This window comes from Onthophagus taurus, chromosome 1, assembly GCF_036711975.1.
Source record: "Onthophagus taurus isolate NC chromosome 1, IU_Otau_3.0, whole genome shotgun sequence".
In the NCBI taxonomy this organism is placed as follows: domain Eukaryota; kingdom Metazoa; phylum Arthropoda; class Insecta; order Coleoptera; family Scarabaeidae; genus Onthophagus; species Onthophagus taurus.
This window is the reverse complement of record NC_091966.1, coordinates 9,990,564-10,007,500: the sequence shown is the minus strand read 5'-3', so window position 1 is coordinate 10,007,500 and position 16,937 is coordinate 9,990,564. Positions and strand designations below refer to the sequence as shown.

General features: G+C 30.4%; 1 protein-coding gene across 1 annotated transcript in view; it reads left to right on the top strand.

Moving 5' to 3' along the window:
* LOC111417357 (serine-rich adhesin for platelets) overlaps window positions 1-8,164 on the top strand; it is a 177,854-nt gene extending 169,690 nt beyond the window's left edge. Inside the window, exon 5 of the mRNA XM_071196672.1 lies at window positions 5,565-8,164. Within this exon, the coding sequence (XP_071052773.1) occupies window positions 5,565-6,021 (457 nt within the window). The 3' untranslated portion in view covers window positions 6,022-8,164. The remainder of the gene's footprint in view (window positions 1-5,564) is intronic.
* The last annotated feature ends 8,773 nt before the right edge of the window (window positions 8,165-16,937 follow it).

The window sequence follows — 16,937 nt, the reverse complement described above, 5'->3', positions numbered from 1 at the left end:
AATGAAAATGTTTTGACCTTGAGAAGTTTTTTTAAAAATTATGTAATATTTTTAGCGGAGGCAAACAATTTAAAATTGATTGATGGATAAAATTTTCTTTTAGTTCGACATTGAAAAACGCAGTTTTGACACCAAACGGTTTTACGTTTTTCTCATAATTTACTTTCCTTTTCAACACCTATTTGTAATCAACCCATGTTCAGTATAATTTCTAATTAAGCATTATTCCTAGATATTTTGCGGTATTGGCTTGTGGTATTTGATTGCCACTCTTCGGATTGATAAATATTGTTTCCTTTATATATAAAATCAGCATGTACGAATTTAATTTTGTATTTTTTGGTTCAAACAAACCTTTCGCCAGACTTTTTGTAACCCGCAAGAGAGGCGGACCTAGAAGCAGATATAATGACCAGGTGGAAGAAAGTCTAAAAATGCTGATAGTTAGAAACTACATAGAAGAGAGTGCAAGCTGATCCTAGAACAGGCCAAGACCCACCAGGGGTTGTGGTGCCAATAATGATGATGATATACAGTAAAGAGAGATTTATCAGGTGTAATAATCACTTTTGGAACAAACCCAAGTCTAAATGCTCCGTCGATAATCTGGTTAATAATTAACTAAGTATCTTTTCTTGTTAAATGTTTTAATACTTCTCTTGTAATTAAGTAAATCCCAAGAGCTTACATGGAGATTTTGTTCCGCTGGATTTCAACCGGTATTTCGTTAAGTTCTTTGTCATTTAGATTAAAAATGTATTCTAAAATTTCTGTCTACCCTTTTGTTTTTCACTCGCTGCTTTTGGCCCAAAATCTTTACTTTTATTTGGGAACTTGTAAGTGACCTGTCTCTTTAATTTCTCTGTCACTTTTTATACAAGAATTACATCTTTATTCCATGGTTTCAAAAAAAATGTTATAAAACGGATCGACGTTCAACAATTACTTATATTCTATTTTAGTTATTTTAGTAAATTAAATAAATAGTGATTATCGTATCAAATCAATCGTATTGATGCGTTAATAAAATAAATAATAATCATTTGAAATGTTTATTGCAACTGCAGAAAGATAATATAAGCCAAACAACAAACCACGATAACTCAGTTATCGATCAATTTACTTACACCGTATGTTTTAATGGAAATAAGTCTGGTATTTTAACGAGCTCAACTTTTTGATAAATTATTAATAAAATGTTTAGTAAACCGATCTTGGTTAACAAAATTGGCAAATATTATTAACGGTTTATTAATCTTTGAAAATAATGAGTACTGTTGTTTATTTCCAAATCATTTGATATCTCAAAAGTTGTTATATCGTCCCGATTTTCAAAAGATAATCAAGTAATAAAGTAAGATAAATAATACATTTACTGTTATGTTACTTAAGTTACATTGTTTAATCATTTAACCAAGCAATCTTGAGGCTTAATCACAGGACACTAAAACCTCTTATCAATTCACTTCTATAGCTTCCCGATTTAAAAGCGGAGATAATTATGATTTTGTCTCTGATACTAAACCTTTTCATAAATGTTTATTCACATTATCTCACTTAAAAATCGATGAATTAAAATAATTTCCACTTAAGAATATAACTTTTTAATATAACAAAAAGAAATTGTTTTATCTTAGATGTTAATTATTTAACCAACATAAAACATTGCAACCTCGCGGAGCATAAATATATGGAGTTTACTTTATAAACCATTTACAAATATATATAGTTTATTATATTTACTTTTAAAATACAATCATTATCGGAGAGAAATCTAATCCCTTATAAACCAGTAACGCGCAAGTTCTTAATATTACGTTTATCAATGAAGCCACTGATCCCTGGGTATTATCTCTCGTTTCCCCAGTGTCCGTTAATCACACTTTCTTTTTTTATTTGACCTAAGCCAACACAAAATTTGAAAAGGTACTCCGAAAGTGTTAGAAATAAACAACATTTTGCCTATTAAAGTTTTTTTACGTTGCCTATGTTTATGAGTAAATACTGTAAATATTTACATTATACATGTAATGTTATTTTAATATTAATGTTAAAGCTGTAATAATTAATTACATTTTGATGTTAATTCGAACTCTACTACGCAAAACGCGAATATCTACAATAAAATAACATCGGAAAGCTTAAGATTTGAAATTAAATTCTCGTTGGTGGGTATGCAACTTTAATTACATTGCTAACTAAAATAAGATATACCTGATGGTATAAGTTGATGACCAGTTTTTGTCCATCAATGTACACTATAATCATAAGTTATTGTAAACTCAGTAGCCAAGGAAACAATAAAGAGCACTGATCTACCAAGTCGCAAGCCTCTATTATATCATTGTATAGATATTCAAATGTATCATTCATTCGCAGAAAACATTTTACACAAATTTTACTTATATATACTAAAAATTTCTTGAAATTATAACTGCATATGACAGAGTGTTGTATAATTTTAAAATCTTAACAAGATATTCACAGCTTTTCTTCCTAAAGGCATAAACTTATATCCATATTTCTCATTTTGCTTCAGTACAATTTAACCTTTGAACTTCATCATTTGCTCATTTATACTTTGTCTGGAGCTACCAAAATGATATTTTTTTGATCTATATTTCAAACATGATATCAATTCTGATTTTTAAAAATACAATATACTCTTATTTGTAATTAGAATCGTCTCTATCTTCATTGTGAGCAAATCTTTTACTACAAAACTATTTTTTCAACTTAGGAAAATAATTCATGTTGGCTAAATCTGACGAATTATTTACGTGAGGATACTATAAGACCTTTAACTCATCTGTTTTGATCATCGAAATAGAAATACCCATAATACTCACCGTTAATTATTTTTTCTATTCTTATTCTGGAAATATCCAGCGAATTGAAGTGTCTTTGACTTTCTTGGAACGGATTTTCACCATTTCCATCATTTTACCATTTTTTGGTCCATGGTTATAAATTAACGCAAATCTGCTCTAGTATAAGTAAGCAGTGCACCGATTTTTCCAACACCTCTCTCATGTCCAAATTTTCAGCCAATATGCTTCCTACAGGTCCTTTTAAAATGGCTACCATGTTTGTTAATTCGCGTGACTTCAGTCATCTAGATCTACTTTAATGTTAGTTGGACTAAAACTTTTCAAATGAAAGTAGTTGATCACTAAACATCGACCAGTTTTTCCATATTTACTGTTCTAGATAATTTCATTTAGTGTTCTTATTGCTTTTCTTATTTGCTTATTGCTTCAAAACATCTGAAAACCTTCATAGCAACAGAAATCCTTTTATAAACCATCAATTTCTATATACTGATAGCGATTTCACTATACATATACAAATTTTCGACGATATATTCGTTTCTAGCCGATGGATTTTTTTGTGCTCTCTGGAAAATAATACCAATGACGACGGGTACGACGGGTTATGAATGGCATTAAAATTCGATGCAAGAATGAAAGTGGATACTGAAACGAGAATATGTTCTGTTGAAGTGGTAAAGTCTGCTGCTGTTTTGATATTTTGAGCTTATAAAATTATTAAACTTTGCTTTGAAATTATTTTCATAAAATTTTTCTCATTTTACAAAAAAAGGGTTCAGATTCCATTTCATACAAGAATTGTTTTTTTTTAATTTTCATATAGACGACTGTGCGGTCATATTTAGTCTAATGTAATTGTTTTGTTTTTCTTCTAAGAAGAATCCACGAAAGAAGATGTTGATTTTCATTAACAATTCTTTCAAATATAGATCCTTTGAATTTGCCATTTTTTAAAATCTTACTGAACAATAGGGAATGGATGGTTCGTTCACTTTCGATTATTAAAGTATCCTCTTTTTAATGCAACAAGCCGTTTTGAAAAATCGCTTTTAGATTCTGAGAAATAAATTTTTGAAATGATCGACAATTTTTTCGAATTTTACAATTTTCGCCGATTAAGTTTCAAAAATTCGTATAAAATCCATTTCTTGGAATATGAGTATGAAAATTTCCCAAAGTGTTAATAAAAGTGTCCTCTTTCCAGTGAATCAACCCGTTTTGAAAAATAACTTTTAGTTTTTGAGAAAACAATATTTGAAGTTTTGATAAAATTTACGATGTTGCAATTTTCATCGATAACTTCCAAAATTCGCTATAAAATTCATTTCTTGAAGGATCCTTATGGAAGTATCACCAATTACTAATTAAAGTGTTCTCTTTTTAATGCTAAAAACCGTTTTGAAAAATCACTTTCAGTTCTTGAGAAATAAATGTTTGAAACGATCGACAATTTTTTCGAATTTGGCAATTTCCGCCGATTAAGTTTTAAAAATTCGTATAAAATCCAGTTCTTGGAATATGAGTATGAAAATTTCCCAAAGTGTTAATAAGAGTGTCCTCTTTCCAATGAACCAACACGTTTTGAAAAATAACTTTAAGTTTTTGAGAAAACAATATTTGAAGTTCTGATAAAATATTCGATGTTGCAATTTTCATCGATAAGTTTCAAAATTAGCTATAAAATTCATTTCTTAAAGGATCCTTGTGGAAATATCACCAATTACTAATTAAAGTGTCCTCTTTTTAATGCAAAAAACCGTTTTGAAAAATCACTTTCAGTTCTTGAGAAATAAATGTTTGAAATGATCGACAATTTTTTCGAATTTGCCAATTTCCGCCGATTAAGTTTTAAAAATTCGTATAAAATCCAGTTCTTGGAATATGAGTATGAACATTTCCCAAAGTGTTAATAAAAGTGCCCTCTTTCCAATGAACCAACCCGTTTTGAAAAATAGCTTTTAGTTTTTGAGAAAACAATATTTGAAGTTTTGATAAAATTTTCGATGTTGCAATTTTCATCGATAACTTTCAAAATTCGCTATAAAATTCACTTCTTGAAGGATCTTTGTGGAAATATCACTAATTATTAATTAAAGTATCCTCTTTTTAATGCAATAAGCCGTTTTGAAAAATAACTTTTAGTTCTTGAGAAATAAATTTTTGAAATGATCGTCAATTTCGGTCGAAGAGGATGCCGAATATCCGGTATCAGGCTTTTCGCAAAATCACTACCCGTTCCATCACTACCGATTACGTAGCACTTTCGACGTTGATTAAAACGATCTATTTCTCTAAACAGTTGTCATACGAAGTCATAAAGCCATGAAATACGTAGTCCTCTTGGAAGCCTTTCGTTCTTCTTAAACAATGGCAATTTTTGTTCTGCAGTGTCTCTTCCACAACAATATTAGGCTATCAGATGTATCTAAATGTAGTATAGGCGTACTTTCAAGTACGTCTATACTTGTGCTTCTCATCAGTATATCATTGAGTAAAGAATAAAAGTTCTAATAAAGCTTGATCTCAACACCTGATAAAAGACAAGCTGTAAAATTGTATATTACTTGATATTTCATTTTTTTATACTTCAACCTTATTTCCCCTTTTGTAAGAAAGGAATTAAAAAGACAAATTGTATACTAAACACAGTAAACATTTGTTTGGTGTTGAATTAAAAATTTGATAGTTTTTCCATTATTCTTATTTTAATTTATTTAATTTTTTAATTTTCAGTACGGATAGCGGTTGGGATAATCCATTTAGGCCAGGTGGTGACCTAAGTAGAGAAGCAGACGAAATCGTGCAACTAATAAAAGGTGGAAAACCAATTACTCCCACGTCAGGGGGTGGTTCATCGCCGATACCCCCACATTTCACGGACCAAATCGACCACGGCTCGACGAACAACACACACTCAACGACGCCCATCACCGAATCCCCAAAAAAAGCGTCACCCTTAAACGCAACTCCGGCAACCGCCCTAAATTCTTCAGCGTCGCCAAAAACGAATTCAACGGCAAACGCCACTAACGGGGCTGCTCTTCAAAACGATTCGAAGCCAGGTGGAGGCCCTGCAGCTCTTGACGTCCAACGGGGAACGATAGCTGCGCAAACCCCATCGGACGCAAATCAAGTCGAACACGTCGTCATCAAGAAGAAACCGAAATGCAAGTGCTGTGTAATACAATAATCTTAAGACGCGGATCAAACCGTTTACCCTCTATCTCACCGTAGTCAATAGACTTCATTTGTTGATACATATATATTTTATAGAGAAAATAAAATTAAATGAAAAAATAAAAAAGAGATAATAAGAGGAATAAATCAGGAGAAACCGATTGTAATGGTTACGAGGTATTAATGAATAAGATTTATTGGAACGATATTTTCTATCCAGACACACAAAATAATATCGTAGAAATCGATTTTTTATCTTATAATTTGTTTATTAATTATGAAATTAACTGATGTAAAATTAATTTTTGAATATTTTGTTAATCTCTACAATGACATTGTTTACAATTGATAATACTTATAAAGTTAAAAACTATGAATAACAATTCCTATAAAAAAATGTTTTCTTCTCTCCTCAAAATGAATTATTACCCAGTTGATAGAATTTAATAAATTAAAGAATATCGCTGCCATAGGGATTGTGTGCCAAACGATTTTTCAACAGACATTATATTAATTCGGGAAGTTTTGAGAAAATTTTATTGTCAGGAAGCATTTTGGAGTTGTGCCAAAAGTAATATAAAACTAAAAGAATTCATTAAAATGCATTTTCGGCTTAGAAGAACATCATAAATAATAAATAACAATGTCATTGTAAACATTTAAGTTTCTTTATTAAAATGTTTCTCAAAAAGTAAAAAAATGATTTTTCCCAATTATATATTATAATAAGCTCAAATAATAATACCTATTACCATCGATATATTCATGAAGCTACTTAAATTAATAAATAATTCATTTTCTTCAATATCACATAAATATAAATACATACACTTAAAATATCTAAAATGCACTTTGCATGCCATAAATTTAAGAAAAGAATTCTTATTAAAGCTTATTATTATGTGCAAAAAGAAACAATAATATATTTATATAATAAATTAAGCAATAATTTTTAGTATTCCATTTAAACGCACCGCGCGATTTATTTTAAAACTTATTCAAAACATTTTGCAGTTAAAACATATCACATAAACATTGTTGAAAATTAAATAAATTATTACAAATATTAAGGCAATATGAATACTTTTCTATGTAATAGTTCCTATAAAAATATATCTATCTCGTGTTTTGTGATTGTTTCAAAATTATTTATTAACACGTTTTATTAATAAATGTTTATTATATACAACAACAAAAAACATATCTTGATTTTATTAATTATTTTATAGAAATATTTATTAAGTTTAGTTTTATTACTCAAATTGTACTAGGGAAAGAAACTAATAACGTTAAAACCTTAAAACTGCTCTATTAATTTGATTATCTGGAATTTATGTGCCCTTTGGTTTTTATTGATTAATATCATTTAAATAGATTTCTTTTCATTATTTTTTCAAAGACACTAAATTTGTGAAGATTATAAAACATTCCAAATCTTGTGGTAAAATTAATTTATTAAATATTAATAAAGTATTGTTTTTGTGTGTCTGGATAAGTTTTGAAATCAAAAAGAGAAAACTCTATGTAATATTTATTTATTTTGATACCAGAATCATCATCCTATATTTATTGTATCGAACCTGTTTACATCGGATCCCTGTGTTATGGTTGGTTGATGGTCTCATGAGTTTGGGGCCATTATTGTTGTATAAAAAATAAACTACCTGGTGCAAAGAAGATATATTTAATATATATTTAGTAATTAAAAAAAAAGTAATATAATAATTATATGACTGTAATAACGAACAGCTCTGTGTCTGTAATATAACGAGCAGCTTATCGCTTTAAAAAAAATGAAAAGAAAATGAGATGATGTATAGATGTAGATTGTACATTCTTAAAATATAAGTAAGAAATATAAATACTATATAAAATTTTATGAAATAAAATAAATGCACTTTACACCACGCCCAGACCTCATTTATATTGTAATTCTCCTTCTCCTTATTGTATACAATATGACCCCCTCTTCCTCTTCCCGTGGATAAATACTTGATATATTATGTAATTTGTATATTATTTTCGTGTAACTATATTTATATGACAAATTTTTAATATGATAGGTTTCGTATTTTATGTACTATATTGTAAAATCTTTTCAAAACTAATTTGTATATCAAGCTGCATTGCATTGAATAATTTAAGTGTACAAACAGTTTCTGTTGTTTTATTTCATTACCTTTTCTTAACAAAAGTTGATAACACAAAATAGAAAGATAATCAAATAGAAAAAACTTTCAACAAATCGATAAACTATGTAAAAATAGAAGAATTGGTAAAAAATAAATAAAAAATTGTTTAAATTTTGCAATAATTAATATTAAAATTCAAAATCCCCTGTATAAAAGCTTTGGTGACGTTTACAAGGTTTAAGATAAAGAAAACACAAACGTTCATCGTTCGGATCTCTTCTTCTAGCGCATAAGATTCACGTGACATCTCGCTCATACACCTTTTATTGACTTTTATTTCAACTAACCGCGTGCGAAACGACGGTGACGTCATCAAAGTTTTTTTGAAATTTTCATTTTTTTTTTTGCAAAAACTAAAGGCCAGTTTGAAAAATAAAAAATTATAGAAGTCTTCAATTTTGTTAAACTATCGAATAAGCCAATAAAAAAAAATGTGGAACGGCCCCATTAACATTGACAAATCTCAAGAAGTCGCTTGTTATTCATATACACAACTATCCTTAATCTTCTATCATTTTATGACATTGATATTGTTATTTAAATTCAACAATTTGTACGTATAAATGCATAATCCAACTCTATGGAAATTCAAATACAAAAATTTTTCCCTCAACATATAAATGAAGAAACACTAATTTTAAAGGGAAATTTATTGTATAATGAAATAGTTAATTATAGTTTTTATGGATGCAACTATTTGTTCTTATACTTTTTACTGTTATCTGAAACTATATTGATAGTTATGTTCATTGTGTTTATATTTTTTCGATTTTATTACATAAAAGTATACCTTATCAATAACTCCATGCTTTCCTGTTGTACTAATAAGCAACAACACATCTGCATAAATGTAATTCACACCAGCATTGTTTTTCTTTTCAACTAGTAGACTATTTCGCTTCCTTCAATTATTATATACAGGTGTCTCACGTAACTGGTTCGTTAGAACTTTATTACATCTTTTAATTATACGTAAAAAAATATGTTGACTTTCATAAAAGTTATTGGTACCTAGCGTCTTTCGTTTTCGAGTTATTTTGATTTTAAGTCTTTTTTTGCAAATTTCACCATGCTCTTTAAAACCCGATATCCCCGCCACTGTATCTCTCAATGTAGAGCTTTTTTGAATGTACATTCAAAATGAAACGAAAATTGCAAATGAAACGCCCATATTTTGTTAGACTACCCAAAAGGGAATTTAATTCTCTACAATTTATCTATAAATATTCCTATACCTATTTATTGTAGTTTCTCGCTTATTGGGAAATTTATCAAAACATGCAGGAAATGCATGAAACCCTTTGTATTTTTATTAGAAGACCATGACATTTCGACAGTTTTTCGTTTAATTTATTTCTATTATTATTTCTACTATTAGCTACGATTGATAATGTCTTAGTTTACTAGCTTTTACTTACTAAAAATAATAAACAGAAGATCAAATAAATGAAACAATTAAAAGAAAAAATTAATGAGAAAAACTAGATTTGGATAAAAATATAAGTTTATAATATAAATTTGTTATTAAATTGAATTTGGAAATGCAATAAAATACGATAAAATATTTATTTTGTTGTCTTCATCACTGGTGACCGGAAATATGCGGTTTCTTTTGGTCTCGATATGTCTAGAAGTAAGAAAATCTTTATCAATTTTTTGAAATTTTACCTTGTGATGGCGTTAGGTTTCTTATGCATCTCTCATTAAGTGTTCGATACTGACTGTCTAAAAGTTTATTACTTTCACCATCACTACAAAATAAATTTCAAATATCGGCATTGAAATAATCTGCCATGATGTTCAATGACCCGTCGCCAAATGTAACTAATGACAACAATAATACAAACATGGACCAAAAACTGTCAAAATTCCATAGCTTTCTAATAAGAATACCTGCATTTTGTGCATGTTTTAACAAATTTCCCAATACGAGGCAAACTACAATAAATAGGTATAGTATTGTTTATAGATAATTTGTAGAGAATTAAATTCCCTTTCTGATAGACTAAAAAAATATGGGGCGTTCCATTTAAAATTTTCGAGTTTCTCGCCATTGAATATACAGAAACAGTAATTCAATTTTTGACCACCTGTATAAGATACTCCGATACAACAAATCTGTTTGACAGCATCTGAAGAGTAATCGTGCCAATGTAGATCTTTTTTGAATCAACGTTTGCTGAGATATGGGGTTTTAAAGAGCATGGTGAGGTGAGCATGAACCACAATAACTCGAAAATGAAAAACTTTAGGTACCAACAACTTGTATCAAAGTCAACCTATTTTTTTACGTACAATTAAACGGTGTAATAAAAACTATAGCATTCCATTTAAAAAAACGATGTTATGATCTACTTCCGGTAAACCGGAATTGGCGGCCATCTTGAAAATATTTTAGATCGAAAGTTCCGAATGAACTACCCATGCTACCAAACTTTTAAATCTCTACGAATAGTGGAACCTGAAAAAGTTCTAACAAACCAGTTACATGGGACACCTGTATATTAAGAATGATCTTGTTTTCTTTTTAGTGATTTGATTACCAGTGGATGTCTACTAATGTAGTAAACGCAATGTATGTAGGTTTTCATGCTTCTAAAACATCTTTTGTAAGTAGTCTCTAACTGTCTCTTCAGAGATAAAACTGCAAATTTTTGGTTTATTGCTCACTATTAAATAAAGCATCCCTCAAATATCGTCGGTCTACGCATTGCAAAAACCTTTCAACTTATCCTATTTACTGCCCCATGTTTTATATCGATCAACTTTGTTGGTCTTCTTATTAATATACTTTAATTTCTTTATAACCTTCATATCTCCGTGTTTAGTTCTTCTCATCAGCAACTTTCTTGAATTATTATATACAATCTGAAAGAAGGATATATCCAGTATACCGTTTTCTTATTACCAGTTATCATGAGACTCATCGCATCTAATTACCCCGTTTCGAATTAGGACTTTTGCATCCAATATTTTAGCATAAAAAATTGTTTATCACTTTTAGTTTTTCCGGAAATGGGTCAACTTTGTATTTTGAAATGGAACACCTATATTATATCTAATTTGAGAACGGTTGGAGATATCGTCATGAGCTGAAACCCATCGATTCTTAATTTTTGTACTCTATATTATAATGGTGTGTTGAACTCAATGGATTTTTCTTTTAATTGTTTCATAACGAATGCAGCGTCCGTTATTGAGTGACCTTTTCTAAAACCTTGGTATTAATAAGATTTTCTAGATTATTTTTTATTACATTTGTAAACAATTTCATTGATGTGTTTAGAAGTGTTATTCCTCTAAAATTTTCTAGACAAGTGTTTTCGCCCTTTTTTTGAATATAGGGATTGTTATATGTTATATTGTTATGCCATTAAATTGATATTTCTGACTGGCACAGTACTCTGTTAAATAGCTGGGTCAGCTTTTTTGTTAGATCCGCTCCTCCATATTTTAGTAATTCATTAAATATATAGTCGATTTCGGGATATTTCCTGTTATTCAGTTATTATTATTATTAGTTTGTTGCATACGGTTGCCTCCACGTTCGTTTTTTAATAAGAAAAGAAAATTATTAAAGATTCATGCGATTTTATTGGCTACACGTCAGAAATGATAAACCATCAGAGGATTCAGATTTTTATTTCAAAAGTATCATTTGATTGAAGTAAGTTGTCAGGATATAGTTTTTAAGCTTTTTAGGGATGAGTAATATGTGACATCGTTACTTGTCAGTTGTTTCGTCGCGGGCTGTGAAGAACCGCATCTCAAATTAAAATTAGCAACCAGGGATACTAATTTTGATTGTTATTAAAGTATATGAAATTTTTATACGAGGAGTACTCAGAGTTACGAAAATTTTAGAAAGGGTACATAGATGCCGAAAGTTTGGGAAACAATGGTATGGAATTTTCCACATGGTGATATTTTAAGCTGGCTAAAAATGGTGAGTTATCTCCTTTTAAAGTGAAGCTCATAAAAATAGGCTTTATTTAGTTAATTACCAATATTATTATATTAATACAACTTTTCGTATCTTACAATTAGAAAGAATTTCTTCGATTATACACTTTAACTCTAAATAGATCGCATTGGCTTTTTGCACATGATTGTTTTTCTACTGCTCTATTAAGCTTATTATCCATGTTGACGTGATAAACGTAAACAGTACTAATTACCTGAATATAGCAGTAGGCAATTAGGTGCTAACAATTCTCAATCACAATATAATAGTGCAATACAAACAATACAATACAACCCGTTTCGCTGACTATTGGCAGTGTCCGTGTATCTTCGTCTATATCCAAAACACCATCACTTTATTGAAGCAAAAAGGCGATTTTACTCTATAATTTTACGTTGGCTTCCACATGATTTTAAGAACCGCTGCTTTAAAGTGCTTGATATTTCCAATAATGATATTTGGTAACCTGAAAACAACCATTTACAACATTTACTATAGCTTCTAAATGCAAAATCTCATTGTGTTCAGGTAATAATCATTGAATTAGATCATTTGTAAAGTTTTCCCAACACTAGTTACGAGTGCTAATGATGCATAAAAAAATAAACGAAAATTTGCTAAAAGTGCCATTTACGCACCCTCTAATAATTTTCGTAGTTTATTTTTAGTCTATGTGTAAAATAATATAATTTGTGTGTAAGATAAACTGTATTGTCGACACAAAATAATTGATAAAAAAAAAAATAATGGAATTAACATCTATTAGAATAAAACGTAACCAAGTAAGCAGCGCGTAGAGGCTGCGTAAGATTTAGGAAACGTAAAACAGCAAAGTTACCAATAGAGTAAAGCGGAACTTTATAATAGTCATTCTTTAATGCTTGTTCGGACAAGCACGTGGTGTCTTAAAATTGACTTAAAATCTATGTATTTGGATTAAAAAAGTTCGAATTCAATCCTAAAAAACACTGAAAAGTGGTCCTGTGACAATATTGTTCGCGATTCGGATTAATTTTAATAAAAAAGACGATGTCGTTCAACATTGAACGGATATAAAGGCAGTTGTATTAATGTGTTAAAAGTCCCTATGTAGAAGAATTAACCACGTGAATAAGTTAAAAACCGCTGAAAAGTTGGGAAACTAGAAAGCTTTTCGTTCGCGAAGGAATAATGGAAAACGTGGATCACATTAAGAATGATTCAGGCAGGCGACAAGGTGACATGAGGTAAGCGGAAACCCCCTGAATCAACTCATTACGTTTCAAATCGAAAATAACATAAAATACATTTTATTCGCAAACCTATTTTATATAAAAATATCACTTAACTTTTAAAATAATCCCATTTATTTTTAGTTTAATTTTTGAAATGGAACATCCTATATATTATACTGTTTTCTAATACAGTAAAAAATAAAATAATCCAATGATAATTCAATATCGGTTGAATAGTTTTTATGCAAATTAATTAATTGTTGAATTTTAGATGGGAATAACGAAGCGCGCGCAATTTTTAAAGAATCCCCATCTTAAGTTTTCAAGAGGTCAGTCGACCAGATGAATTAAAAGTGTTATTACATAGGTGACACTACGGTGATCTGTGCCACTCTCTTAAAAAATATCTAATTGTAAAGGAAAAATTTTTAAATTTATGAGTATTCCATTTTCCTCATCGATATACACATAATTAATATTACGTATAATTAATTGATTCGTTTTTTTTCTCTATTACAAAATGCTCAAGATATTTCTAACAGCAAATCCAATTATTTCAAGTTATACCTATATCGGGGATTTACTTAAGACGCGCACTGTATTATAGAGATTCTATTGAAAACATTGACAGCAATATAAATGACAAATTTAAAACAATTTATCAACATAAAAGAATATCTGGATCCTCTGTTGGTTTATCGATTCTGACATGTATCCAATAACAACAAAAAAGTCTATTTCCTTAACACTTCTCCTTCCTTCATTTAATTACATTTGAAAACAAGTCACCAACAATGCGTAAAGAAACGTCAAAACATCATGCAAACATACCAGAAAATACTTCTTGCGATATAATTTACTATGTTCAAAGTTGTAGTACCTTTCAATTGTTGCGTTGACCCTGCTGTTGGTCTTCCACTTGTTTATGATTTCGACGTAAAATGTATGATAGCTCCCTTCCAATGTGTTTCCGCAAGTCCCAATATTTCAATGTTGCACCTCCTCTCTTCGTTTTCCACTACATATAGTTTCCCTATATTTTCCCTGTTTGAAGCCGGCTTATCACTTTCTGTCATATCACTTTTCGAAAGCGCTTACCATTGATAAATGCAAAATAATAATAAATGCATCTCTGTTCTATTTATTATACCCAAAATATTTAAACAAATCTATAACACTGGTTTAAGTACCGTATTTTCTCGAATCTAATCCGCACCCTTTTTACAAATTTTATATGCTCTAAAATCAAATGCGGATTACAATCGAGTGCGGATTAGATTCGCAGTCGTATAGTTGCGATTTGGAAAATAGTAAAATAAAATCGCATTATAACAATAACGCTGTTAAGGGTTTTAGAACGATATTTACATTTTTATGTATCATTTTCTGCCCATATTTCGTCATCTTCGGATCTGTCCAAAGCAGTGGTTATACAAAACTTCTTAAATGATGTTATAATTGTTTTCAGGAATCGTTTTCCATGTGTGTTCCTGGTCTACGACTCCATACTTGTCTTAACCATTCCATCATCAGCTTTTCCATTATTCATCCTTTTATTGTGCCCTAACTAAGACGTCATTCGGGAAGTCTTTCGGATTTCAGAATGGTTTTTTTCTCAATATTAATAATGACAGCAATTTTCCCCCAATTTTGTCACTTGTTGCTGCTAGCATACTAATGTTATGCACAATTTTTCGCAACCACTCGTTTCTAAGGAAATTGGGAGGCATATCCAGATATAGTGCCATTTCGTCGGCATTCACTGTTTGAGACAAATTGAAATTTTTTTGAAAATCATTAGGAGCTTTTGGGAAATTGTAGTTTGTCCAACCTTTGCTAGTATTAAAATTACCGACAGAGTAGTCGAATTACAATTAATGGACTATGTTACGGAATACAACCTTTTACCGCCTACATAGTCAGGTTTTAGAAAGCATTATGGCTGTAATACAGCTCTGTCGAATATTGTGGACGATGTCATACGAAGCACAGACCAAGGAAAATACACTTTGATGTGTCTCTTAAATTATTCAAAGGCTTTTGATACTATCAATCATGCCAAGCTTCGCTACATTGGGTTTGATGATCTTGCATCGGGGTTAGTTACTTGCACAGTTACTTGACGGGCAGAATGCAGTGCGTGAAGGTGAATGGTTGCGTTTCATCGTTTCTTTCGACAACGTCCGGTGTTCCTCGGGGTTCAATTTTGGGTCCACTGCTATACTCACTTTACACATCGCATTTTAACAGATACATAAAAAGTTGTAATCATCATTTCTACGCGGATGACACCCAGTTATATATATCTTTTCTGCCATCGGATGTCGATGATAGGCGTCACTGCCTTTGTCTTAAAGCTGCTAAAACAGAGCTGATTTTATTTGGGCCAAGAAAGGTGATAAGTGATAATTCTGTTCGAGATCGGGTCAAGATAGTTGTCAACAATCAAGTATTGCCGCTGAAGGATAAACTTGGGTGTCTTATTGGACGAAAATTTAAACTTTAATAAACACATCAATAAGTGCACTGCTTCCGCGTATGCTGCTCTTAAGCTGATTTATGGCGGTCGGTCGTTCCTCAATCGTAGAACAAGGGTGCTTTTGTGCGAGGCCTTGGTGTTAGCGTATTTTAATTATTGTGATACATTGTATGATCAGTGTATTTAGTATAGTAATACGAAAAAAATTCAGAAAATTCAAAATTCTTGCTTGCTCTTGATATTTGGGTTACGGGGACGTCAGCATGTTTCGCACAAATTAAAGGATTTGAGTTGGCTCAACATGAAAAACAGGCGCATACTTCATTCGGCGGTTTTGTTCTTTAATATAATTACTTTGAAGAAAACTCCATACTTCTTCAATAAAATAAAATTTCGTACCGACGTTCAATTGAATATTCGATTCAAGGGCACTCGTACCCCGCCGATACATCATCACCAGCTATTTAAGAAATACTTTTCATACCAAATAACACATATTCTTAATGATTTGCCATCAACTATAAAATGTTGCACTTCTTCAAGGTTGTTTCGTCACAGAGTGAACGGCCGCTTGTCTCAAATTCAGAATGCATTGTAGGGCGACAGGGATCGGGCAGTTTACGCTTAGTAATTAATTATGATTTCACCATCGGGTCTTTTTCTTTTCGTTTTTGTTTTATTTTTCTCTCTTATATATTTAGAATTAGTTTTATTAGGTTTGAGTGGAAGAGCAGGTGTTGTTGGAAGAGCAGGCTGCACCTGAACTCCGCCTAATTTGTGCTGGCTTAATTTATAATAATTTTATGTATATATGTATACTATGCATAAATATATTATTATTATTATATATTTATGGTTAACAACAAGCATCGCATCATTTTGTTGTTGTCGAATTGCTCAGAGAAAGATGCGGATTACATTCGCAAACTAAATTTTTTTACCATTATGCATTTTTAAAATCGGGGTGCGGATTAGATTCGAGTGCGGATAAGATTCGAGAAAATACGGTAATTTAAAGTTATTTGGTAAACCAATGAAGTTTTTTTCATAAATATTTGTTTTTCAAATGGCATAAAGTGA